The sequence below is a fragment of the Aythya ferina genome (genome assembly GCF_964211825.1).
Source record: "Aythya ferina genome assembly, chromosome: 4".
In the NCBI taxonomy this organism is placed as follows: domain Eukaryota; kingdom Metazoa; phylum Chordata; class Aves; order Anseriformes; family Anatidae; genus Aythya; species Aythya ferina.
In genome coordinates, this window is record NC_140300.1 from 56,570,123 (window position 1) to 56,597,868 (window position 27,746).

Consider the following 27,746-nt stretch of genomic DNA (forward strand, 5'->3'; position numbering starts at 1 on the left):
CTCCCCCCGCCCCCCTCCGCCCTCCGCGCCAATGGCAGCGCGCGGCGGGGGAAGGCGGGAGAATGCGAACCCCTGGCGGCGCCGCCGGCCGCGCCTTATAAGGGCAGGGCGCCGCGCATGCGCGCTGCCCGGCGGCGAGGGGCGGGGGCTGCGAGCGGCTCTGGCTGCGGCTCCGGCTCCGGCTCCGGCTCCTGTGGCGGCGGCGGGCAGCGGGCGGGCGGCCGCGGGGGGATGATGCTGGCGGGGCCGCAGCTGGTGGCGGGGCCGGCGGCGGGCGGCGGCGAGCGGTCGCGGCTGCTGTCGCTGTACGTGCAGGAGTACCTGGAGTGCGTGGAGTCGCTGCCGCTCGACATCCAGCGCAACGTGTCGCTGCTGCGCGAGGTGGACACCCGCTGCCAAGGTGGGCGCCGCCGGCCCTTGGGGTGGGGGGCTGAGGGGGGGGGCGGCCGTTGGGGCGGTTTAACCGCCCGGCAGCGCCGCACATGCGCCCGGCGGGGCGGAGGGAAGGGAGGAGAGGAGAGGGGAGGGGAGGGGAGGGGGAGGCCGGGCCGGGGCTTCCTGAGGGGACCCCGAGGGCCGTGGGGGCTGCGCGGGGCGCTGGGGGCTGTGGCAGCGCCCTGGGGCGGGCGGCGCTGCCCCTAACGCGGCGCGGGGTGGGTCCGCCCTGGAGCCCTGCAGCCGCCCGTGCGCCGCCACGCTGCTCGGCCGCTTCAAAAAAGGCAGGAAAACAGGCTGGAAACTCGATAAAAAACAATAATATATATATATATAGATATATCCATATAGCCTAGGCCCGGGCCTGCGGATCAGCTGGAAGTGCTGCTCGTACGGTTCTGGCTGGGGGGAGGCGGCGATAGCTCGTGGGGGAGGAGCGACGCCGCTCCTGGGCTTGGCAAACTGAAACCCGTCAGCTTCTCGTAGCTCCGCCGGGCTGAAGCGCGGGATCTGCCGGCAGCGCTCGGTCGTGCCTCGGCCCCTTCAAAACCAGAGGTGTCGGAGCCGTGTGGCAGGGTGTGCGGGTACCCCCGGTCCTGGGGGTGAATACGGAGGCGGTTTGGTGAACTCACCCCTCCGCCGCTCCTGAAGTCCTGCCTTCTGCTTGGGAGAAACCCGGCACCCCTTCGGAGAGCAGGTCCCGTGGTGGTCCGGACAGGCTGCTCCAGGGGACGATCAGCTTAAAAAGGAGGCGTCTGCAATGCGGAGCGTTTTTTCTCCTCTGTCACTATGGAAAAACAAACAGTTACTGCTCGTGCATTCTTCCAGGCAGGGCATTCCCAATCTAGGAAATCCAGAACTGCACCTATGCCGCTTTTTTTGCCTCACAAGAGAAGGTGAGGTAGGAGATAGTGTGGGGGGAGTACCTGGCTCTGCACTCTTCAGGAACAGAGTAGAATTTTTTTCCCTGCCAAGGCAGCAGATGTGGCTGCGCTTGTAGGCAAACAGAGCCTGTGCTTTTAACGCTAGCCGGAATACTAGCACTGAGGAAAAATAGGCTGCGTGACTTATTAGACAGGTAGAGCACCGATTTTTATCTTCCCCTCGTGAAGGTCTCGAGTTAGAACAAAGTGCTGTTGGCTTCTCCTGTCACACAGGTTGCAGAATTTATAGTAAAAAGGGGCTGTTTGCACTTAAGCTGCCATTTCAAGATGTCAGCAGGGAAAAAAATCACGGTGAACAAAGTTGTGATAATATCTGTGGCTTCCACTCAGTGGGAGCTTGAATTATTTCAGAGCCGTACAAAGCAGGCAATATTCTTTAAAAATGAAAGCCAGTTTGTAAAACACGGGTCTGCAGAAAGAGAAGGATTGTACTACACGCATTCTGGTCACAGAAGTACACAGTTGAGTATTGTACATAAATTCCCTTGCCTGTTAAAATCTTCAAGCTGTTTCCAAAGGAACCAGTGCTGTATCTAACACTACATCAGATCTCGCTGTCAGTTCTACTGATCTAGTTCCTTCCACTGCAGCAGTTCCTCTGTCTTTTATGAATAGATCGAGTGTAACTTTTGGTCTAGAAAATACTATTTTAAAATCCAGCAACATAGAGAAGTAGAGAACAGACAAAGGCTGTCTGAGGCATTTGTTCATCTCCTTTTTGGGTTCACTAAACTTGTTTCTAAGAACTAAATGTCGTGAAAGATTCGCAGCAATCCCTGCAGGTATTTTGCATGACTTGTGAAAGAAAAAAGCTTAGCAGTGAAACCGAAACACTCGTTACTAGTAGCTTAAAAATATCCTGTGATGCACTAAACTGTAGGTCATCTGTTCTGAAAAGTTCAGCCTTTATTTAAAACGAAACTTGCTGTAGTTTCTTTGTAATGTGAACGCACCAGTTAGAGTGGTTTACATTGACTTAAATCCCAATTGTACGTTTGCTAATGTGTAACTTGAAGCGTCATACGTCTTTATAACCAAGTGTGGTTGAAAATGTAACACCAGACCTCCTAGGTGAATAAGAAGGGGAAGGAAGAGGACCTGAATATCTGGAGTGCTGTCTGTGACACATGATGGTTACACGAATGATGTGAGATTATAATGAATTCTCAGCTTCTTTGTGTGACATAAGCTATCACTGGTTTGTAGGTGTAGGAACTACCGTAGAAAGGGACCTCAACAAAAATTCCTGCTTTGTCAGGTGCTGAGGCAGCATCTGGACTATCCACGCTTCAGCAGTGGTCGCCTTTCTTTTTGCAACGGCTTTAATAAGCTTGCTTTTCTGTAGAACATGAGAAACTTTTCTCGCAACAGATTGCAATCTTAAACACTGATTTGATGTTCACATGCAACCAGAATTAAATATCAGATCTAGCCCACTAGGGTATACTATAATTAACACTTGTACTATTTCTTTTCTGTTAGAAATACGTTTTTATATTTTATTGAGTGTGTTCAATCTTGTGTAATTGTTTCTATTATCTTCATTCTGTAGAAGCGCTAAAAGAAATAGATGATGTCTATGAAAAATACAAGTCGGAAAATGATCCCGCTCAGAAGAAACGCCTGCAGCAGCATCTTCAGCGTGCGTTAATCAACAGCCAGGAACTTGGAGATGAAAAAATTCAAATAGTTACTCAGATGCTAGAACTGGTAGAGAATAGAGCCCGGCAAATGGAAACACACTCTCAGTGTTTTCAAGATCTGTCTGAGAACGAAAAGCCTCTGGAAAAGGCAAAGATGGAGTCCTGCCAACCGGAGAGGTCTTCACGGAGACCTCGTCGCCAGCGAACCAGCGAAAGCCGCGACCTGTGCCATATAGCAAACGGGATCGATGACTGCGATGACCAGCCACCTAAAGAGAAGAGATCTAAATCTTCGAAGAAGAAAAAACGCTCCAAAGCCAAACAAGAGAGAGAAGTCTCACCCGTAGAATTTGCAATTGACCCTAATGAACCAACTTACTGCTTATGCAACCAAGTGTCTTACGGCGAAATGATAGGGTGTGATAACGAACAGTGTCCTATCGAGTGGTTCCACTTCTCGTGTGTTGGACTCACCTATAAACCCAAGGGGAAATGGTACTGCCCCAAGTGCAGAGGAGATAATGAGAAAACTATGGACAAATGTACTGACAAATCAAAAAAGGATAGAAGATCGAGGTAGTGAACGCAATTTGTGTTTTAAAGAGTTGGTCCTTTTATATTAAAATGTTTAATTTCCAGAGAACGTTGTTTTAGGAAATGCATAAGACTATGCAATAATTTTTAATCTAATATTAATGGAGTATTAAAAGCTGTTATACCTTCTGTGAATCTTTAACTTTCTGCACTGAATAACCAAATAGTTGAAACAGGGTGGCATCAGACCTTCACAGAAGACATTACAAGCATATGGCGCTTGATTTCAATTTAACCCCATTAGTATTTAAAAACAAAAAAAGCAAAAACAAAAAAACCTTGTGAGTCTTGAAATAATGGTGGTAGGAAAGATACTGAAGAACTTTTCATGTTATGGGGAAGGCACTGAAACACTTCACCTAACTGCTAACCTTAACAACTGAATTTGTTCTTTATCCCAGGTCTTAAGTTTCCAATTTTTGTGTTAACATCACACATTTGGAAATAGGGTTTATGAATTCAGCTGTAACTGTTAAAGTCTTCCAGGTTAAAAGCAGACCTCTTCAGTGACTTTCATATGACCAGTATGTTATTTCAAGGAAGAAAATACCATTAACTTAAGCTTTTTTTTTTTTTGTTGATATTAAACTCTTTGTGACTTGACACATGGGCGTCAATTTTTGGATTTGACAGACGTGGTGTGTAAGAGGTTTTGGATTTTCTTAGTGGGGTTCTGCTGGGATTCTGTTGAGCATCTTGATATGGTCTTTATTGTTTAAGATGGTCTCTCTAGTGATGAAACCATTTCCTTGATCACTTGTATTTTGCCACTGCCTATACAAGTCTTGAAGCTGTAGAAGGATCCCGTGAGAGGGGATATTGACATTTCTGGGAACAGAAACTGCAAGTGTGGTGAAATCTTCATCATAATCTCTAGAGATCTGGAATGTGATTGATATTCTTTGGGACATCAACTTTGCTTTCCTTCAGTAGTATTTTGATACATGTGTGGCCACTCCTGGGTTTAAGTATAGCACAATAGCTCTAGGACTTGGGCAACTATCCAAAAAGCCTGAAAGCAAAAGCTTTCACTTAAGTATTGATGATGATAATATTTTATTTTATTTTTTTAAAAAGTGTGGCTGGCATACAGCCAATAGACAAATCCTAGCAGATTTCTGAAGGGCTTTAACATTAAACGTTATTTTTCTGAAGTATGCTGATAGTGTCTAAACTTAGCTGGTTGTTAAAAGTTTATTTTTTAACTTCCTCCACCCTCTAGAGGAGGTGGAAAAAGATGGAAACAGCTGCTTCTGCTCCTTTGCAATGGGAGATACTAACAGAGGAGAAATAAATGGTATACCAAAGCTTATACCTAGGGTTACGCTCAACAGTGTTCTTACTTGGAAGGCTGCCCGTGTCTTGGCAGGGCAGGTAGAGCAGGCGCGCAGGTTATCTTTAGGTGGGCTGGAAGTGTTCTGAAGTCTGCGTAGATCTCTGTTCTTTGCTGCTACGGTCTTCCATGAGGGCACAGATGAAGAAGTGACACCATCTGTGGCCAAGTACGATCGAAAAGCACAGCTGAGTTGAGAACAGCCTGGAAGGCAAAGGAGCAAAAGCAAGCTGCTGTGGATGAATGCCATCCCAGCTCAATCCTGCATCTCCACTAGAGGGCTGTGCTGGCTGGGGCTGGAGGGCTAGGTGTGCTGCACGTAGCGTAACGAAAGCCTCATCGCTGCTGGGCCAGATGGTATGAATCAACGGGAAGGTCTCCAAATATTATTAGCTACATAAAACACTGCGCCTGCTTCCACAATTAGGATCTGATTCCTTAACGGGATTTTAGCATTTGCAAGTAATATTAGTTAACATATGGCAGGGGAGTGTGGAGCCAATATTCTGAGCTTTAAAACTTTAGTTTAAGTGGACCAGCTTCACTGGGGAGATCCATGCTGCAGTAAGGAAACTGCACTTGTGGGAAACTGCCCCAAGGGCTTTGACCATCAGTGGGATAGGAGGGAATGTAAACCTTACTCTAAGGCCCTGACTTACTTTCCAGGCTATCACGTGATAAGGTTGCAAAGAGGGGATCATTGTTAGTGACTTTGTCCAGAGAATGATGCAGATGAGTGTCTTAAGTTCTCCTTGGTGCATGTTACTCCTTCTTCTATTTGTTACAGCTTAATAATCCTTGAATTGCATTCCTGGGAAGACTGGAAGGCTTGGGCTGGGGATTGTATCAACATGTAGTATGTCCATAAAATGGTGATGCTTCCTAGGGTTAAAAAGAAAACAACCACACCCATTTAAGTAAACACCAAAGTTGCAGTAACAAAATGCAAGTGAAATTGTAATTAGTAACATTACTATTTTAAATTGGAACGTACACTTTTATTTCTGCTAGCTAGATCAAGAATGTGTTTTTCAAGGCAGAGAAGGGAGCTTGTGGGCCTTGTATAATCACCTGGAGTAACTGCTGAAGTAGGGCTAGCATACGCTGTGGCGGTACAGAAAAGTTCAGCTTCTGACAGTGGTTCAGATCTAACAAAGGGATGCTTTCTGTCATGCTAACGGCCCTTCTGGTAGGGAATAGGACTTCTCAAGGTTCCCAGTGAAGATACTGCTGGGGAAACAGCATTTGCTTTGCCTAATACTGAAATCACTCGAATGCAGGAATAATTCAGCACTAGTTTATAAGCAGATAAGCAGCATGCCTCGAACATACGTGGGTGCATCTAAAGTTACCACCCTTACATACTTTTAAGTTGTTGCTAAAACCTGCATGAGGAAAGACCTGATACAATCTGGCTGTCAGCATTTCACCACCTTTTTAACCAAACTCAGGTTTTGTGGTTTTGCATCTGTTTCCATGCAAGATCAATGGTAATTACTGAAGACACATGCAAGATGCTACTATGAAATCAAAGGTAAGTAGAGAACTCTTAAATTGCTTCTTAATGTTGAGCTCCTATTCTGAAAGGAATGAATCTCACTTGCAAAGTGAAAAGGAAATATGAACTTCTAGTCAGTTTGTCTCAAAGATAGGCATTGGCTATCATGAAGCAAAATTAGATTCTTAAAATATAATCTGGGCAACAAACTGTGTTGGGAAGTTGATAGAAGTGTACGTAACCAGAGGAAACTGCTTCCTCTCTGGAAATTAGTACTTCATCTTAATTCAGCACAGATCAAATGTCAAGCTTATATTTTGTTTTCTTTAAGCTTATGAAAATGCAATGTATTTTTAAGTTCCTGCTTTTTGCCTTTCAGTTTTGAAGTAATGTAAGTTCATCAGCAATTAAAGGTATTTTATAGCTATTTAAAAAAAAATGGCATCGGAGCAAGATCCTTTCTTGAGCACTGTCCCATGGACCAGTTTTGTTAATCCTGACAAAATAACAATTTCAACCAACCAAGCATTAAACCAAAACAAAAAATAGACCTAATAGAAAGCTCAGTATTTTAAAAGCAAAATGAACAATTTAACTTACTGCCTATATTATGAGGCCATCCTGGTATCTGCAGCAGTTACTGCATATTTCTGGACAGGTCTTGGATACTTTGCAAGATCAGTAGAAGTTTCCTCCAGTTGCTGCGTCTTACTTTATTGTGTGATCTGCCTGAATCCAAATGTGGTAAATTAGCAGTTGCAACAGGTGCAAATACCTTAAAGGTAGTCTTTTGCATGCTGCCATACGTTCAGACCTGCTGATTGCTACAGAGCACAATGATGATTCCTCTGTATTCAAACTAACTTTAATTGTATTTCTCCACCGAACATTAAATCTACGCATCCTGAAATGGTAAGGTGCTACTGACAAGTCTTGAAACTAGAATAGAAGAGCGGTAAGTGAAATGCTCCATTCTTCCCTGAATTTATCTAAGCAAAGAAAGGGCCTTTGCGAAGACAGTGGTATTTTCTAATTTCGAAGACCTTTTCTCCATTTCAAGCCCCTAGTTTCAGCTTGAAAGAAAGGACTTCCATTTGCCTGAATGCATACTTAAAAATGAGCGGTTTGGCACTTCTGTAGCTGTACCACTTCTGGCTGCAACAGATCAGACTTTTAAAGCCAATCTGGCTTTTTGTTCTTTAGAGTCAGCGGAGCTGAACTGCACACTGTTCAGTTTCCCCTAAAGTCCAACCAGTCTATCGTGATAAAACCGCAGTGATTGCCACATGAGCAAAGCAAAGGGCTTTGGGTTCTTTCTTCTCATCTGCATACAGATGTCTTTCATTAAGAGGTCTTAGTCTCTGGGAGTTCAAGTTTTTGATATTGGCACCTCAGATTAAAGAAAATATTGTAGGTTCCATATAAAAGCCTTTCTTGCTTTAAATGCAATTTCATGTAGACTCCCACCCTTCTTCGTCTTCCCCCCCAGTTTCTTTATACTTGTGTACCTGGATCTAACAGAGCAATGATAAAAGCCCCTCCAGCTCATGAAGATACTTTTATCATGTCAGGCAGTACATCTGAAATCCTTCTATTGCATGTATCAAAGGTAATACTGTCTGCTTAAAGTCCTGCATTAAACTCAAGTGTCTGGTATGTTAGTCCTGAAAGGTACCTAGTAGTGTAGTCAGGAAAAAAGATAGAGTATCATGGGCAGGCAATGAAAAAACAACTTGTCTGTGCTGCAGTTTGGAAGCAGGATATCTGTATTGTTCTCCATCAGCACTAGCAAGCCTGGTTAGCCCCTGTGGAAGAAATCTGAGGCAGGGCAAGTGTGTTTTGACCTGTGGAAATGCAACAGTCCGAAGAAACAGGATTGTACATTATAAAGTTCCCACTAGACTAGCGAGGTGAGGTTACAAAAGTAGTTGCACTCGCTGCTTTTCTTTAGACTTTCTTATAGAACCCTAGCTGAAGAAAGGTTAAAAAACCTCAAATGGTTTTTCAGGTGTGCATCGCTCTGCAATTCAGAGTAAAGCATCTGATCTTGAAGATAAGCACCTCATAGCCTATTCACCTCCCTTCTCAAAACTTCTGAGTTACTTTATGCTGTTTCCTTGAGAAATGGCTTTCTAAATCCTATTTACAATGCATAGCTTTCCTTGGGCATGGCAAACAGTTAAGTCTCTTTGAATAGCTGGTCTTAAGAGATCTGAGATACTCCTTATGTTTTTAATCATTGGACAGTCTAATTCTTCTTAAGGTCTTCCTCACTGCTAGTGGATTCTTGTTCAAAAAAGTCCTTTTCCAGTGGAATCAATGGTTGGTTTTGCATCTGATTCTCTTAAGATGCTGAGAGAGAGGTTGTAACTCACACCCACAAGAATTGTTTTTCTGTCCAGTGCTAGTTAGATAGATTTTGCTGTCAGTGGTAAAAACAAATGATACAACTGATTAAGTCCCACAGACTTGTATCTCCTAGAAGAAAATGTTTCATTTATTATTTTGTTGTAGAAGAGGCATGGTATGTCAGGCAAGAGTTCAATGAGCTTGAAATCATCTCCTTTGTAACAATGTTCTGATTATCCTGCAGTCCTTGGAACTGCTACAGAATTACGGATTTCCACTAGAGCTGGCTGGTAGACAATTCTATTTCGTGAAAGTTTTGACAATTTTTTCATTAAAGACAAAGGACAGCTTCATTTAAATCCAAGTCTCTTTTTAAAATCAAGCTCATTACATCTGAATCCTTTCTAATTTTTGGTAGGGAAAGGGGTTTTACAAACTTGTTTTGACAAATTCTACATTTTTTCCCCCGTGTCCTTTTGGTTTACTAGGTAGGGCAAGTTCAGGTTTAAGTAAGTCAGCAATGTTTTGAATGTAACAGCAAATGTTAGGCAGGAGTCCATCTCCATTCCTGCAAACAGCTAGGAAGGAGATGGTGCTGCTCCAGCAGAACACTACTGCAGCTGATTTCATACTTCTCAGAGATGCACTTCACTCACTGCACGCTTTTTTTTTTTTTCTTACATATACCTCACGGAAGTTATAAGTAGCATACACAAAGATTCAAATTCTAATTACTTCTCCTTTACTAAAGGCCTATTTTACAGCATAGAATGTGTTTAGCACAGAAAATGAAATCCTCCCTATAGTTTTGTTACCACTGAAATGGTAAAACTAGTGACTGAATTCACTACGGTAAGTGTGCACAGAACTAGGAGAAAGTTACAGTTCATAGTTGGAGCAGGGGGGAGCAACAGGGTACTTCTATGTTTGAATGTAACATGAGCTAAGAAGCCTAAAAGGAAACTCTCTCATCTCCTGCTGAAAAATAGAATGGACTAAAAAGAATTTGAGAATATTTGAGAGTAACTTTCAGTAAAGAAATTAGGATGAAATCCTGTCCCAATTTAAATAAAACTCTGTTGAGCTGGGTTCTACCCACCATGCAGACTTCCAGCTTCCTTTGACTAAAGCCTAAAAAAAGATTAAAGCTCCATGGCAACTGCTATCTTAACTCCTGACAGCCATAGTATAAATTACATCTTGGAAAAACCTAATACTGAAAGTTTTATTTAGGTCACCAGTCATGCTAAGAAATGGTAGGATTACAGATGCCACCCCAAACTTCATTCTGCCCCTGCAGGGTCTCAGTGAGGCAGAGATTTTTGTGGGAGGCAAACAGGATGCTATCTAACTCCATGCAGTACAAACTTTAAAATGTGTCAAGTTTTAAGTGTACAAATTTGTTTCATACTTTTGGGGAAAAGACTAGAATTTACTTGCTATTGTAGCCTTCCCATGAAGGATATAGTAAAGTTCATCTGGGAGTCAGTATCTCAGATGGGTATTAGCTGTGCGCTCCTTTGGAGCTTGTATGGAAACACTCTATGTGCTTCTTGAGGCATTTATAACTACAAAGAGATTTTCGGTTTGTGTGATGGAAATGAATATAAAAGGACATTAGAAGTCTAGAGTGAAGGGAGTCCATGGTAAACAACAAGAACAAAAACGGATCTCTGCCTAGTCACATGGTGATTGTCTAGTACTGCCATTTCTTTAGTTTGACTTTCCTGCTCCTTGACTGTTTCTGACCCTGTCCTTTCTGGACCACTTTATTTTCAGGCCTTGAAGAGTGCCTTTAATTGTTGCCTGTGGACACCTTTATTGCAGTGGCTGCATGCTCCCTGGTCTGTCACCTGCTGCTCCTCTTCTGGAGCTATACAGACCTGAAATTATCGTAATGCTTTTTTTGGCGTTATCAGATATTGAAGACTTAAACTTTGCTATCCAATTTTAAATGAGAAAGAACACATTGTTTCTCAAGAATACAACCAAGATAATAAAACTATACTAAATTTGCAGCCCACTTCATAACTACGTTATTGCCTACTTAGAAACTTTGCTTTTTAAATGTTCAACACTAACAGACAATCATTCTTCACTTTGTGGAGAAGTGTGAGAAAATAGAACTGTAGAAGCATTACCAGTACAATAACCAGTTTTTACAGACCTGCAAGCTGGACTGCTCTTGCTCCTTCTAGTAGCTGGAGTTGGCTGATCACAGCCTTCATAACTTGAATAACTTTGTGCTGGTGTTCAAATGGACCAAAATTTCAATGCTAGGAACAGATTTAAAAAAAAAAAAAGTAAAAACCTCAAATATGTATAGATGGTAAATTCTATCAGAAAAGCAAAACCTAATTTTTATTTTTTTCCCCAAATTAATATTGACGTAATGTGCTAAGGAGATGCTAACAAACGTGTGTATTGTCAGTTGAACACAGTAACTTGTATAAGTTAGCTGCTGGAGCGGAGACACTGGCTGCAAATAGCTTTTGAGAGACTTTTAAGGAAGTTTAGAAATGGCAAATGACTTGGATTTCTGAATATCATTTAGATCACTGGATTTTCTGCATCTGTGAAGAAATGTTATATTAATTTTGTAAAACTTGGAAATGTCAAATAATGATAAATGAAATCATCCACAAATAGCCAACAAAAGGAGATGTTTTTATTTAGAAACTGTTCAATGATCTATGATTTCCAATGCAGTAATCTGTAATCTCATGATAGTGTACACCAGAGTGACAAATTCATCTATGTTACAATTGCATTTTATTTAATGATAGAAGGTGTAGTGGGTTTATGTGGCAAGGTTTTGGTAGCAGGGGGCTATAGGGGTGGTTTCTGTGAGAAAGATCTAGAAGCTGCCCCATGTTTGGGAAGGGCCCCATTGTTTTCCAGGTCTGAGCCAATAAGCGATGTTGTTTGCACCTCTGTGAGAGCATATTTAAGACAGGGAAAAAAACGCTGTGCCAGACAGCAGCTGGGAGAGTGAAGGGAGTGAGAAACAGCCTTGCAGGTGCCAAGGTCAGTGTAGAAGGAGGGGGAGAGGTGCTCCAGGCGCCGGAGCAGAAGTCCCCTGCGGCCTGTGGTGAGGACCATGGTGAAGCAGGATGTCCCCCTGCAGCCCATGGAGTACCACGGTGGAGCAGGGTTCCACGCTGCAGCCCGTGGAGGAGACCACGGTGGAGCAGGTGGCCCTGCACCGACGGAGGCTGCCGCCTGTGGAAGACCCCTGCCGGAGCAGATTCCGGGCCGGACCTGTAGCCCGTGGAGAGGAGACCACGCAGGAGCAGGTGATCTGGCAGGAACTGCTGCCCGTAGGGGAGCCAGGTTGGAGCAGTTTTCTCCTGAGGGATGGACCCCGTGGTACAGACCCATATCTGGAGCAGTTCTGGAAGAGCTGCTGCCTGTGGGAAGCCCACGCTGGATCAGTTCATCAAGGACTGCATCCCGTGGGTGGGACCCCACAGCACAGGGGACGAGAGTGACCGAGAAGGAGCGGCAGAGAAGACGTGCTGTAGACTGACCATAACCCCCATTCGCCGTTCCCCTGCGCCGCTCGGGGGGAGGAGGTGGAAGAGGGTGGATGGGGGGAAGGTGCTTTTGGTTTGCTTTTTCCTTTGTTTCCTCACTTCTCTCGCTTGTTAGTAATAGGCAATAAATCTTACTATCTCCTTATGCCGAGTCTGTTTTGCCCGTTACAATAATTACTGCGTGATTTTCTCGTCCTTATCTCAATCCTTGAGCCCTTTTCACATATTTTCTCCCCATTCCTCTTTGAGGAGGGGGAGTGAGAGAGCGGCTGTGGTGGAGCTCGGCTGCCCACTCGAGCGGAATAATTTTGATAATAATTTTGAGTCCTTCCCCTCTTATGCTATTTGTGGTAAACTGTGAAGGTACTTCTGGGTGATTTCAACATAAAGAACATCATAATAAAATTGTATTCTAAACCGTGATGATTACCATACCAGAGCTACTCTAAAGTCGACTTCAGAAGAAATACCTACCTATTTTCAAAGCATCGCCAGATCAGGTAAGTTACCAGAGCACGTCTTAATTCTTATGTCTGTACTGCAGTGGGCCCTGTTTGTCATGGGGAGATGTACTCTGATGCATTAGCTGATGAAGCTCTACTGAGCCAAAAGGCTCATCTTCCTGTACATGTGCTATGTACGCGCTTTGGAAACCTGTTCAAGGATAAAATATGATGCTTCCATGAAAAGTGACATTTTAAGTATTTTAATTTTTCTTTAGAGAAATCCTGAATATTTTGTCACACACTTGTGACTGTTGCCATGGAGACAGAATTGATTTGGGGAAGCAGGTCAGACATAAGTCTCCTATTAAATAATTTTTTTTCAATAACAACTCTCTCTCTTGTATTTAATGACTTGCTCCTCATGCCAACAAGTGCAGACAACAACAGCAGAGAAGAAAGCACCCACGAATTTCAAAGGCTTGATTTTGTGGCATGCACTAGAATGATTCAGCTGCAGCTTCAGGAACTGCCAACTGTAAAAGGCTACTAAAACTTACAAGAATTAAATGAACAAAAAAAGCAGCTTAAAACTTTTCCTAATACTTCAAATCCTGTAAGTGCATCGCAGGAGGATCTTGCTGACTGTAACCAGAAATATTCCTGTATCTATTCAGTCTCCAGATGAAGGATTAAAAAAAAAAAAAAGAAAAAGAAAAAAAACTTGGTATTTTGGAATACAGCCTCTAAGCAGAGGTTGATTTAAAAAATTCAATAGGAAGAAGTTGTTATTAAGATCAGGTTTGTATGCTTGCCAAAACAACAGATCACTTGTTAAGGCTCTTTCTCAAACCTTATGGCCAATGTAAATCCCCACAAAGATAAGCAGAATGTGCCCAGATTCTAGTCCTATTTTTCCTTCTCACTAAATTAAGCACAGCTTCTAAATGCAATTATCTAATGAGCATAATAATGAAAGACATACTTTCATTCAAGGCTTTATAGCTGAAGCTAAGTTCTCCAAGGCTGACTGCTTTCAAATACCTTTTACTTCCAAATGTATAATCATTTTCTAACAGCTTGTGTCTTTCCTCTCCAGCCATTTCTCCAAAAGCATTGTGCAGTTACACACTTTCTACAGTGTATGCTCCTATTCAACAGCCCAAATAACTGAATCAGGCTCAATTTCAAACTGTGCACCAGTAAAATATGGAATCTACACAAAGCTGACTGCTCAAAAACTGGCTTGATATTTAAAAAAAAAACAAACCCATGGACACACAATGATGCTGAAACTTTACTTTTGCCTTGCATAGCAAAATTGAGGAGAGGTGATAGGTAAATGCTCCTGAACTAAAGCCAATCATGCAAACCCTGATTAATGAGATGGCTCTAAGCTCATTCCATAAAGATAGTGTTTGTGCTTTCAGCAAAGTGCCCAGGTTTCCACTGAAGGCTTAGCTTAAGTGCATCGACTGAAAGCTAAGGTAAGGTATCTTACTAAGGTATCCTAGTTGAAGTCATCTAACTCCAGGCTCTACAACAGGGCTAACCTTCTGCTGGGTCAGGGTTTTTATGCTCAATGGCAAGGAACTGAAGCAATGACTGTGGTATTGCACTTTTTGCCATGCTTTTGAACAACATAGGAAGATATAATATTTATTATATCTTTATTATATTACATTGATATTATATAACAGGGTATTATGAGTTTCAGTTGAACATGTACTAATATAAGTAACTTCACTAAAATACAGACTGTATAACTTTGGCATAGTTTCTTTCAGTCTATCGTTTCAAGCAGATTTCTGTTTAAAACAAAATCCATTAGAGATCACTGATCTCTGATTCACTAGCAGAAGCACAAAATCTATTCAATTATTATTTGTGTTTTGTGAAATTACTTTATCAGCATTAGCCAGCTTCCTCATTTTTCCTGTCTCAGCAAGTCATTCATTACAGGAGCTTGAACTAATGATTATGTGTGCCATACATATAATAACAAAACAGGAACATATTCAGGAATTTACCTGACTTCCATCATGACTCCAAAAACAATTCCAATGGGATCATCTGTAATTGCCACAAAGTACACAGTTGGTTAATTTTTCAACCATTTTTTAACCTGAAATTTAGAAAAACAGTCATTTCAAGTATATGTATGTCAGGTAAGCCTTATCCTTAATTTGATATTAGTCTAAGGAATAGCACTTTAAGGATTATTTAGTATAGTACAATAATCAATTATAATTAAAAAACAGATTTTTAGGAGGACAGGATAAACATGGCATAATTTTGTGTCATTGCAAAATAAGACAAAATCTTGTACGAATAAATAAGGAAGTTGTTTTAAGACATTCTGAAATTCTAAGTTTTGGAAACCACACTTAATGGTAGATAGAGTTCAAATAAGCAACAAGAGAAGAGTTGTAGAAGACAACGACTTCTAATGAAACATAGAACAAAGCCTAGAAGCAAGAAGACTGACGTGAATGAGAGCCCTCAGTTAAGTGAAAGTTTACTTGTGAGAGGAAAGGAATAACCTAAGTGAGAAGTACAACAATTCATGTCCTTCAGATTGAGCACTGAAGGTTTAAACAAGGCTTTAGGAAAAAAAATAATTAAAAAAAAAAAAAAAGAACTGACCAATCATAATGACAGGGAAGCACTGGAATATATTACTTCAGAAACTAAAGATCTCCAGTGACAAAGGTGCTACAGGACAGGCTAAACAAACATGTCAGTGGTGGTTTAATTATACACAATCCTGCCTATGGGCATGGGAAATGGATTGGATCAGCAGTTCTTCAGCTGTGGGAAGGCACTGACACACTGCTGGAGACCTAGACAAGGCTCCAGAAGAACATAATCTTATCTTTCTCCTTCTTCCTACCTTTTCCCCTAAAACTTCTCTCTGAAAGCTATTTGAAGAATGTATTGCTCTCTGCCTGTGGTATAGGAGGGGAGCAGAGCCAGCACATACCTCCTACATAAGGGCACATTTTGAGCATCACCAGCAGCCAGCTGGGTGGACACTTGTTGCACGTTCCTCACGTTCCCCAGCTGAAAGTGGGAACTTAGAGTGGGAAAAGCTGAATGGTGTTGGAGGTTATGTTACCATAGTGGTACAAAGTCCACGTGGAACACTGTCCTTTATCTTCCCAGGGAAATAATATTATAACAATGCATTTGAGATCTGCTGAAATGAACGACCTCCTAAAGGGATTTCCAGTTCTGAATTCTTGTTGCATATGTAATTAGCTAATCACAAAGTAGTAATATTCTTCATGCCCACAGAAAATGTGATAGATGTTCAGATATTTTAAGCAGCAAACCTGGATACTATGCTTTGGTTTCTACTCATTCAAAAAACACAGGAAGAATGTTTCGCAGTATTTTCTTTGATAAGTGCTAATTTTTGGTGGAAGGGAAAATGAGTGGCAAAATGACTTCATGAATTTTTAGCAGCAAGAGAACATGTTCACTAAGTACTTCTCACTTTGCTGATCAATTCTGAGCACTTTCATGCAAATATCTGCACTCTAAACTCTCAGTTATTTTTATAAATATCACATCTAGCAGCCGCTTTTCAATGTGAACAGTGCATTTAAGCTTACAAAACACAATACCCACCATTCCAGTTTCTAAGTTGAACAGTGTGATACAGTCAATTTTCTCTTCTTCGCTGTAGTTGAGAAGCACCAGACAGTGGCCAATGTAAGTCAAGACGGCAGTGTATTGAAAGAGGATGGATGTGCTAGTTTCAAGAATATGGGCTTGCAAACTGAACACGGTGAGACAGTGTACGTGGTATGAGATCTCTGATAAGTCAGTCACAAGTTCAAGACCTTTTCTGCAGATCTGTATCAACAGAATTTTCACTTAGAAAATTAAGCAATCAAGGTGTGGACTTAATTATGACCATGACTGTCAAACACTTGCCTAATCAAGAACTTTCTGATACCAGATCATAATGGAAACTATGGATTTAGAGCAAGATAGAAAGGAGTGACATTTTTAGAAAAAAAAAAAAAAAGAACATCATGTAGGACAAAACAGTTTCTCAGCATTCTAACAGGTGTTGCATAATATACCTGTCAGTAAGCCGAACAGTATCTTGGGATTTGAAAGAAACTGTGATGCTGGAATTTTGTGTCTTGTTTTAAAAAAAGATCTGCGTCATACCAGATGCTGAAATAATTTGTTTCACTATGTGATATAATTTCTTATCACATTGTATAACAACAGGGCATTTGGTTATTTGTATTATAGCACATAGAATGCAACACATTTCAAAAATGTTATTATAAATACATGGAAATAGAAGACAGAGTAATCCCACTTACCTCATCTCATACAAATTAATCATACTTGCAAGAAAAGGCATATTAAGATGTTGTTTCTCACCTTTTCATCTCCACTAAGCAGTACTGACCAATGGCATTATGTTTTCCAATAGCAAGTTGCAGTCTTTCCATTTCTTGTTTTACCTCCTTCTCCAGTCTCCAAGGTTCTGGAAAAAAATAAATAAATATTGCCATTTGTCACTTGATACAACCTTTTAACCATATTCATTGAAACAAAATTCCTTGGAAGGAAGATACGCAAACCATTTACTAGTTGGTCACTACAAGTGTAAGGTTTCTGGAAAACCTGCTTATTTTTCATCTTTTGTAAGCAAGTGATGATAGCTTGCATCTTAAATTACAATGAACAGCAATGGTGGATTCAAGATAAATTTCTTGCATTTACTCAGAAGTCAAACAGACTGTTTACAGCTCTAGACTTTATGAGGTCCATGAAAAGTAGTGAGATAAACTGTCAGTGTGCTTACCTTCAGTTCACCCAGGACTGTCTTGCCAGTAGAGAAAAAATATGGGCTACAGATGAAAAAAATGTTTGGAGACCACTGGTCTAGAGTGATGTCTAGAGAGACAATGATGCTACTTAGTATCACAGTGAGCATAGTCACAGTTCCTCTTTCCCACTTCTTAGGCAGCTACAGTCACTAATTCTCGTAGATGAAGAAATACAGTGGCCTTTGACAGAAGATGGCCTGCCAGAATAGACTCTACAGGAGCTTTGTCTTTGTATTCTGGCCTCAGTTGACCCTTTGCAAACCCAGTCTCCAAATTCCCAATGACAAGAAGGTCTCTGGCAAAACAATAGGATTCTTTGATATCACATGTTCTGGGAACAGCACCAAGAGATCTTATCCAAACATTTCTCACAGACCTCACAAACACTAGGGAAAACCAATTCACTCCAGTTGGCACAGGGAAGAATGAGTCGCATCTTCCTGCTCCAGTGAAGTCTTTATTGCTGTTAGAGGGTTTTATCCCCAGAAAGTGACATTTTCAAAGGAGAAGGAAGGCAGCCTTAGCTCACAGTTTGGGTCCCATGGTAGCTTTGAAACTAACAAATAGAGTTGACCTTAACTAGACTTGAAGTTTCTACTCAGATGCACAATATACTGTAAAGAATTGCTTATTTTCCATTTTTAATTTTGCTTAGAGACACTTCCATGAGTATCTAATAGATTTTAATAGAATGTCTTTGATGTTAATGATTATCATGACTCCAAAAAAAATAAAAATGACAGTTGACCAAACAAGCATTCTATTATTTAGAATATTCTATTATTCTATTAAAATTAGTTAGCAGTTAGTTGCACAGGGAATTAACATACGATTTTTCTATACTTATATTCATGGATGAGGCAACATCAGAAACAAAGTGCTACCTAGTCTCAGAAAGGCCAAGCAGCAGTTCTCCCTCAAGAATTGTCTACTCCTTTCTTTGGCAAATAACAATGTAATGACCCACCTGCTTCTTCACATACTTCTTTTTCAAAAGCTGATAAATTAACAGAATCCAGTAAAAATATAAAAGAAACCATGCTGCCTGTTTTGTATAATGAATTATCTAATTAAATGTCCTGTTTAGTTAGGTTTTACATAAATGAGAAAAAATCCATAAGCATGCACACACTCCTCCCCCAGTTTACTGAATAAACTTGCGTTTTGTACATGTAAAATGGGCCTTGGAGAATCTCTGAGACCAATTCTTCATCTGTAAAGGCAAAGAGTTTGTATTCCTCATCATAACTATTTCAGTGCTTTCTACAAGTCCCTTATTCATTCTAACACTACTGCATTGTGATTTTACTATGTTCCACACTGTAATATCTATGACACTGCTATTCATGAATATAACATTACCTTCAAGACAAAAAAGCAACCCACACACCAATCTGTGACTGGTAGTTATTCGTCTTACAGGGTTGTCTCTATTATGTTTTCAAGTTTAAAGTGGCTTGATTCGTGTATATTCTGAACACTCCTATCACACTGATCTTTAATTCCATAGCACAGGTAAATATGTGTTTGGTTGCAACACATGGCTGAAATCCTGGTCTCACTGAAATCAGGAGTTCATTCTCATAGTTCTGAGCTTTCAACATAAAAAACAAAACAAAAACAAACAAAAACTTTTTTTTTTTTTTTTTTCAAAACTTGACCGAGAGATTCTAAAAAGTCTCCACAGGAAGACATTGTGAGGACGACTCTTTTGGCTCTTTAGCCAAAACTTGTTTTTAGTTGGATGATTCCAGCCATGCTTAGCATTGTGTACATTTATGCTAGTGGTGAATGCACCATTGCAAAGGGTTAGCCCTTTGCAGCAATGTGTAAGCTACTTCAGAAATGGGCAAGACAACGCAGGCACAAATTACGGAATTAGGACATTTTGTTGGTTCTTTACAGCAGAACCACCTTTTGAAGGCTTCAGTCATTTTCAAACACAGCATTGTGCCTATTGTGACACCTTGTCTACTACCCCTAATCTGAAAGAATGTTTAGACAACAGGGAGCTGCCTATTTTGAACTTGCCTGGGACAATTGTGCATTGCCACAATTACTTCACCTCCATCTGTGTTTTTTTCATTGCAATCTTGTTTGAGATGTTCATGCGAAACAGTAGGAAATGACATAATGTATCACAGTAAAGTAAAAGAGATTATTGAAATACATTAGTACAGACTGTGCAGTAACTGAAGAATATGGAATGACAATATTGGTCATTTGAGATTTCCATCTACATGATTCTATCAGAAGTGAATCGATCCATAGAAACAATTCTCCTTTATTGAACGAATGGTAACAAATTAAACCACTCACCTCCAAGAAGAACTGAAGGTAACTTGGTCATATGCCCACGGTCTTCAGGTTCCTGAATATTATCTCAGTGGTATTAGTATTTGGAATATGGTTGAATACTATGTGATGAGAGCCCAGATGATTAACGAAGCAGGTGCAAATAAGGTCATTGCTGAAATTTTCTGCCTTCAAATGGAACTTGGCTGGGTAAAAAAAGGATAAAAACACAGATTTTTTACAAGTAATTAGGTACCTCACATTGCTGGAAGGCAGCCAGTACTATTTTCAAAAACTCCTTAAGAATTTAGAAAAGGTGCTCTTGAAGTTGCTCATAGGCCACCAAATTGGGCACAGGTTCATTTTCTAGAGAAGAATATAGTTTCTAAACCTGCATTACCTGAAAATCACAAAGAAGTAGTCATTAGCTCCCTCCTGTTCCCAGAACAGCAGTCACAGAGTCTTGGCATACCAAGCTTACACCAAGCACATTGCTTTTGCTAGCACTGAACATCATGGCTTCTTCTCCATTCCAACGTAAAAGAAGAGTCTGTTAAAACAGAAAAGTTGTCTGTAGCCTTGTTTTGTCACATCACCAAATAAAACCTGAAGACTAAGCACATATACAAGGCAGACCAAATTCCAGACATATATGTGCAACACAGTGCAAGAGGTATGTGACAATATCGGGTCTCTACTGTCAGAATCAACTAGACGAGTACATTACAGAATAAAACCCAGAAGCTCTGATGCAGCCTGATTGGACTTCTCATGCCAGTTATGACATGACAAGGAGGGGAAGGGCAACGTTACTACTCTTGCAGTGACTGTTCATGAATAAAAAATCTGGTTTTTATTCAATTGGATTGCCATATGTACTAATTAACCACACATTGTGATGCTAAAAAAGAACACCATGAACAGTAGCTGGGATTACTGTGGTTTGAGTTTCATTCTTTTGAAATATTTTGCCCCGTCTCTGCCTGAACTGAATCTCCATGCAGCATGCATGGAGATTTGCTGTTCTCCCAAAGTTATTACCACCTGGCAAATCTATCTTTTAAACCCTTCAGATGTACCAGTGACAAAATACAGGATTTAATACATCAACATGCATTTTGGAATATTCTCTTAATGATCTCTTGAAAATATGGCCATCTTGTGTTTCTTCCATCCTCTCACACTTTGTCTTACCTCTCTATGGAAACTATTTTTATCTTTAATATAGAAAACTTCCAATGCAAATGAAAATCAAATTATGAGTGGCAGACACTGGACTTCCTCATTCTAATCCTGTCAAACCCACTGCAGAAGGAATTATGATGGCCCTTTTCTACTGTTGTATGTTCAGAAGTGGACTAGTCATAGTTGGAAAAACCTGTAATTTGTCAGTGTCTACAATGTTTACACAGAGCAATGATGAATAACAGTAGGACACCAACTGAGAGAACGATTCCTGCCATGCATTAGCACAAATCCGTTTCTCAGAAACTTCAGTTTGACAATCTCAACAAACACTGCATGCTGGATTGGCACATCAAACCAGGTAAGCATGCCCTTCATCTTACTTTCAGAAGAAGTACCTGTATTAGCACTTTATTAGTGGAAGACATAGTAGACTGTTGAGTGGATGATATAAGGAGATGAGGGAATTCATAGCTACAAAATGTTCTCTTAATACTATTTCCTTTTAACATTTGGATTATATAATGACAAAACAGTAAATATAGACCAATGGAGGAAGCATAACGAAATTATGAACAGATCTAACAAAAAAATAACAAAAATATGATGACTGAAGTCTCATATTTAGTTGAATTCTGAAAAGGGATTTTTTTTGTCCTAAGTTTTCAGTGGGGGAAAATATTTTCAACTAACCTATGTGCATACAGAATATAATCTTTCACTGAATTCCTCGATATAAGTATGAAGCAATCTCTGTGTATAGGAGAATCTAATGAATAAACGTGTCATGCAGTAACTGGCATGAGACAGTCTGATCAAAAACCTGAAATAACAACCAAAAAAAAGCACAGGTTCAAACACAGAACTGAGCATATTTCCTGTGCATGCAGCTGCCATATATTCCCTTCTCTTCCCTGACCTCAGAATAAAATATGAGACAATAAAACTCTGAGGGGAAAGGAAGTCAAATGTGAAAACAGAGAATATGAAAGTATCACCCCCACAAAAAGCAAGAGAGAATAATAAAACAAATGAGAGAACTGAAATGTCAGTGTGAATGAAATGCAGAAACAAAGGAGAAAAAAAATAAAAAGCTGTCAAAAATAATTAGGAGAGTAAAAAAGCAATATAAGAAAAATAAAAGAAATGAAGGGTCACTTCATAGCTAGGTAACTGCATCTGAAAGGCGTTATAATACAGGCTCTCTCCTCTTCCAAAAATAGTTGTACGATTTTCTCTCTTTTTATTTTCTTTAATTAAGAAACTCCTAAAATGTACATTCAAAGTGTCATATGACTCTATTATTTATTCTATAGCCATTGCTGAGGAGGAACCATTGTAAACTATATAATTGAAGGCTTGCTTTGCTTTTCAAATTTAGGAGTCTCCTGCTAATCTTTCTGAAATCTTTACTTTTGTCTTTCTATTTACTACATTTGACAGATTAATTCCCATTGAAATGTTGGAAAATGCCTATAAAAAATCCCAAGAAGTTATGTCATTATCTAACTAAATTGATGGCAAAATAAACACACAAATCATTCTTTCTGTAATGCTGAAATATGGATAATGAGCCCTTTGTAAGTTAGATAGAATCCAGACAGAATAAAACATTTTAAAAATCTATTAAAACTTGATGTTTAAGTATATGTGGCAATTTCTAACTGAGAAAGCCATAAAGCAAACTCTATTAGACAGCAATTTGATATCAGCTTTCTTGTATCTTCCTCTGAGGGGCTTGAAAAGCTGTCAAGGAGCAGAAACATGAGTTGAAATTGAGGTTATTTATTTTGATTGTTACTGCTTTTGTATGACAAGACTTTGAGTTTGAAAAATAATCTCACACGAGGTCTAGCAGGCTGTCTACCCACAATCAGTGGTGTAGAAAGCAGATGGAACTATTATCTGTTCATCATTCTAAACTTGTCTGGATCTACCTGAATAGATCTCCTGAACAGATCTCCATTGATTCCAGGGAATCTGAGCAGGTGTCACTGATCCACAACATTCTAATTGCGATACCAGGGCCCAAGTTATAAAGAATGGAAGATACTTGCCTAAACTGCTGTGAGGTTGGACCTTCCTTGACAATGACCTTATTCGGTAAAATACTGCTCAAGGCAGAGTTCCACTGAAGCTAATGGATATAATGCTCTAAGTAATGATGTGAACAAGTCAGAAGACTTTAATTTCAAACATCAGAATGGTTAAAATACAGCACTACTTTTTTTTTTTTCTTTTTGTGGTAAGGGAATCGTAACGACAATATGCCACAGCATTTTCTAAGTAAGTGTCAGCATATCATGCCTTTTCTAAATGATTTTTTTCTTAATTCTAGCCTTAGCCCACCATCTTTAGTGAATAAAAATTCAAATGAGTCATCCTATCAGATGGCAATTAGTAGTGTATACACTATAATGACATGCAGATTTTATTGTCACCATTCTACAGGATTTACTGTTTGGTCCTGTAGATGTAGCAACAATAACGTTTATATTGTCAGTTCACGAGAGATCCAAGAAAAATTAGCTCTATACTCTTCTGAATGCTCATCTAAGCCATCCAGACTTATCAGCAGCATTGTATTCTTTACAAACAATTCCAACAACTAGGAAATCTCTTGAAATCATGCTCTAAAATCTTTAGGTAAAGAAAACAGAAGACACTTCAGGTATTGTAGGTATCTAACACCTTGTTTTTAGTACTCTATTTAGTTGTAGCTTATCCCATTGTACTTACTTTTCATTTTACTTTATGACAATGAGTTAAAACAGTTTTAGGGAAATTAATCAGGAATTGTAAGAACTACGTGATGTTCTTACAAAGGATTAACTTTCATGTACCAACAGAGTTACAAACCACTGCGAATCTTGTGACAGCTACCAGAGTCCAGACTTCAACCACACACTGCTATGAAATCTTTCTGCAAACTCATATGCACTGAAAGTAGAGTTCAGAGAATTGTCGAGCATCTGGAATGATTCAGGGAAGGCAAACGGGAAGATTTTTGCTGCTTCTTACAAATGTTTTGCTGGCATTATTTTCCATGATGGAAGGCACTGAAATAAGGTAACCTTAGTTACCTTATTTTTTTTGAGCATGGTTTATCTTTGTTGATTCGAAGAACACTCACAGGCCTCATTTTTATAAATAAAAAGAAAGCATACCATGGATTAAATCCAGCTCCTTTCTGCAAATGTGTGTAAAGCAGACTGGCTGCTGGTTTCTTTCTCTTGCTAGAGATCACTAGCGGCAGCTGGACCTCATGCTTAAGGGAACCTCTCAGAAGGAGTCAAGTATAGCCCTGCTTTTCTATTGTCCCAATATTGAGGGAGCATGGTTGCATCAAAGAGCAACTTGAGTTCTGATTTTCCACATAGTTCTCACCTGCTCCCAAGCTAACCTGAGGACAGAGACCTGAATCCAAACTCCTGTGAAGTGGAAGAGAAGACCTGCAGTAGGGAATTGGAAGGCAGATCAAAATCTGACAGCTCCTGGCTTCGGCTCCCTCTGGTGGGTAATGCTTACTGCAGAGAACAGCAGAGTAGTACTGGTCCAGGTAACAGCCCTGAAACAGAACAAAATAAGTCAGGTTGCCAAAGTCTTCTTCAAATACACAGAAATACACTGACAGAGCAACGATTAGAACTGAGATCAGAGCTCTGAGCTACGACTCAACACATTTGCATTGAAAAGAGGAGATGCAAGATTCATGTTAGAACTGAACTCTCATCAAATTCAGAGGAGAAAAACAAAGAGATTGAGGGTTTGTCCCAGGTGGAAACCTATTTTCAGCATCTAACGTCCATTAGAATAAAATAAGGAACTTGTTAAGCACTTATTTTCTGACAAGAACATTTTCGCGGATTTCCATTCTTGACTGATATTTTGGAGGCTAAAGTTTGATGTCCTTTCTCAAAAGCATGTTATTCTCAGGATTCAGAAAATATTCACTGTTTCATGAATTTCATACCAAAAAGATTATTAATTTGTTACAAAAGTTTTAGCTTCAGTGGAAAAGGAAAATATCTTTTCAAGTCTCTGATATCTTACCTACAAAACACACACATCTACACATTTACAAGGTGAATCAACTGAAAATTAAAGCAAATTTTATTATTTATATTATTGGATGCAATTCTAAGACATTCTACAAGAATGATGCAAACACTGTATCGCATTGTCTTAAACACTTGGGTTATGATAATGGTAATTTGTAATAGCTAAAAAAATTAAAATAAACATGAGTAACCCCTGTGCTACAAAACAGTACTGAAATTTTGGTTACCTCAGAAAAATGCATGGAGATTTTGCAGATATCAGCAATCTGTTAGCAGAGGTTTAACATAATTAATTGCACATTTCTGTTCTCACCACTGGCATCAATAAATCAAATAATTTTTGCATCCTTATGTTAAAACACACACACATATATATATATATTATTTTTTTCCTTTCAGAAGCTTACTTGTTGATCTGAAACAAGTTCAGATGTTTTGTTATTAACAGATTTTTGTTGGGAGAAAAACAATGTTCCCATCAGAAAACAGTAACCAAGCATGAGAGCATTTGGAATAAGAATAGTCACATGAACTCATGACTGTCAATGTACACTGATGGTCTTCAACTGACCGAGTCTATTTTCTTCAGGCATAGTACCAACTGAATCAACTGGAAAGTCTGTTCATTAAATTATATATGGAGTTACATCATACATAAAAAAAAACCAAAACACTAAGCTGTAGGCATACCTTTTACATCACAACTTTCATTCTGGATTAAAAAAACAACAAAGAAACAAACAAACAAGAACAACAACAAAAAAAAACCCTTGCAGATTCTATAAAAGACAATCCTTTCTATTATTTTCTCCTTTTAAGAAATCATTCAACTGCCAGATCCAAATAACGAACTTGTTCTCAGAAGCTCTTCACTAGATACATAGTTTTAATTGGAATTCAAAGCAATTAATAAAATACCCTCGAAACCTCCCCTAGAGTTAATTTAATTACTTCCCTCTCCCCTTATGGTGCTTCATGTTTGCCTTACATTAACTAGCACAAGGTTCTTAGGGTGTGAGTTATGTACAGTACAGACGGGCTTGTTTGTAGGCATGTGGGACTGCATCCTCCATGTGGTCTCTGCAGGCTAATTAATCGGTGAATTTATGAATCCCCTGCTTCTGGGTAGCCTAGAGACTGAATGGAATTGTTATAACGCTCATAGTACTGTAATAAGACACGCAAAACTCATGCTCCTGGCATTTATCTACAGAGGTGAGGAGGAAAACTGCTTTTCCTTCTCATACATAACTGACTCCACCAATGCATGTGTGCGTATAGACAATATCTGTCTATAGGGAAAAATATTAGATATTAGGAAATCATTCTCCCATGTCAGACTGGCTATTATTTTGGAAGATTTTCCTTTACTCCTGCAGCACTGAAAACAGTGTCCCTTCTTACCATCACAGGTAACCTCAGGTTGGGAAGGACCTCAGCAAGTCTCCAGTCCAATCTCCTGCTGCAAGGAGGGCCAGCTGGGAGATCAGGCCAGGATTTTCTCTGCATCTCTTGGCCATAAGGTTCAACAGGTGACACCAGGTATCTCCTGCTCCCAGCACACAGCTCAGTCCCTCAAGGATGCTAATGCTCTTATCTTCCTAAATTTAACATGGGGTCTCCTTGTGAATGCAGTGTCCCATAATAAATGGGGGGTCATACAATCTGATATATCTAGCGGTCCTTGCTAACTTCACTGTCCATGCCAAACCCCCCAGCACTGTAATTTAATGTTAGGAGTGCTGTTGTGGTTTAGCCCAGCAGGCAGCTCAGCACCACACAGCCATTTGCTCACTTGTCCCCAGTGGGATGGGGAATACAATCAAAAAAAGGTAAAAGTGTGGGAACTCAAAGGTTAATATATAGAAAGTTTACTAAGGAGGGGAAGAAAACCACAATAATAATAATAAAATAATAATAATAATTAAAAAGAAAAGTGATGCACGGTGCAATTGCTCACCACCAGCTGACTGATGCCCAGTCCATCAGCAGTTGCCCACCTCCCACCCCCCCAGCCAAGTCTCCCCATTTTATTGTTCGGGGGGGCACCACAGGACAGCATGGACATCCCTCTGGGCCAGCTGCCCTGGCTGTGTTCCCTCCCAGCTCCCTGAGCACCCCCAGCCTCCTCGCTGGCAGGGACGCACAAGAAGCTGAAAAGTCCTGGACTCGCACTGCACTGCAACAACTAAAACATCCGCGTGTTATCAACATGATTATTGTCCTAAATCCAAAACATGGCACCATACCAGCCGCTATTAAGAAAATTATCTCTACCCCAGCCAAAACCAGGACAAGTGCATAATTGACTGGGTAAACAATAATTAAAAAAAAAAAAAATCTGTTCCAACAATATAATTTTTTCTCTTTTAAATATTTCTGTTTCAATTTATCAAAATTAACTTACCTACAAAACCAATCATAAGCTAGAGAGGGGCTGCCTTTGCCACTTTTCCCAAGTAATTTGTAAATTCTATACTACCTCTTCTTACTCTACAATCAACCTTTTATCTGATTTTTTAGGTCATCCAATTTTTTTTTTCTTCCAATGAAACATTTGATCCTGTATGA

At 40.1% G+C, this 27,746-nt stretch overlaps 1 protein-coding gene and 1 long non-coding RNA gene across 3 annotated transcripts; one reads left to right on the top strand and one right to left on the bottom strand.

Moving 5' to 3' along the window:
• Nucleotides 1-141: 141 nt before the first annotated feature.
• Nucleotides 142-3,745, top strand: ING2 (inhibitor of growth family member 2). The gene is made up of 2 exons (XM_084518518.1): nt 142-400; nt 2,932-3,745. Exons 1-2 carry the CDS (start codon nt 232-234, stop codon nt 3,600-3,602), a joined length of 840 nt encoding a protein of 279 aa, XP_084374644.1. The 5' UTR covers nt 142-231; the 3' UTR covers nt 3,603-3,745.
• LOC311436386 lies at nt 737-27,634 on the bottom strand. 2 transcript variants are annotated; one of them, XR_014692794.1, is made up of 13 exons: nt 27,583-27,634; nt 24,502-24,682; nt 20,330-20,479; nt 19,954-20,135; nt 17,183-17,288; nt 16,409-16,636; nt 14,806-14,900; nt 12,807-12,986; nt 10,964-11,072; nt 7,048-7,176; nt 5,609-5,831; nt 4,960-5,153; nt 737-1,222 (listed from the first exon to the last, which is right to left on the bottom strand). It is a non-coding gene; the product is annotated as an uncharacterized lncRNA (long non-coding RNA). The 2 variants fall into 2 exon arrangements; XR_014692795.1 differs by lacking the exon at nt 27,583-27,634 and having other exon boundaries at nt 739-1,222; nt 24,502-25,830.
• Nucleotides 27,635-27,746: the final 112 nt, after the last annotated feature.

Excerpts from the sequence above, each read along its gene's own strand:
- ING2 (XM_084518518.1), top strand. The coding sequence starts at position 232 with ATGATGCTGGCGGGGCCGCAGCTGGTGGCGGGGCCGGCGGCGGGCGGC. Across the intron at positions 401-2,931 it reads GGTGGACACCCGCTGCCAAG|AAGCGCTAAAAGAAATAGAT; the intron begins GTGGGCGCCGCC and ends TTCATTCTGTAG.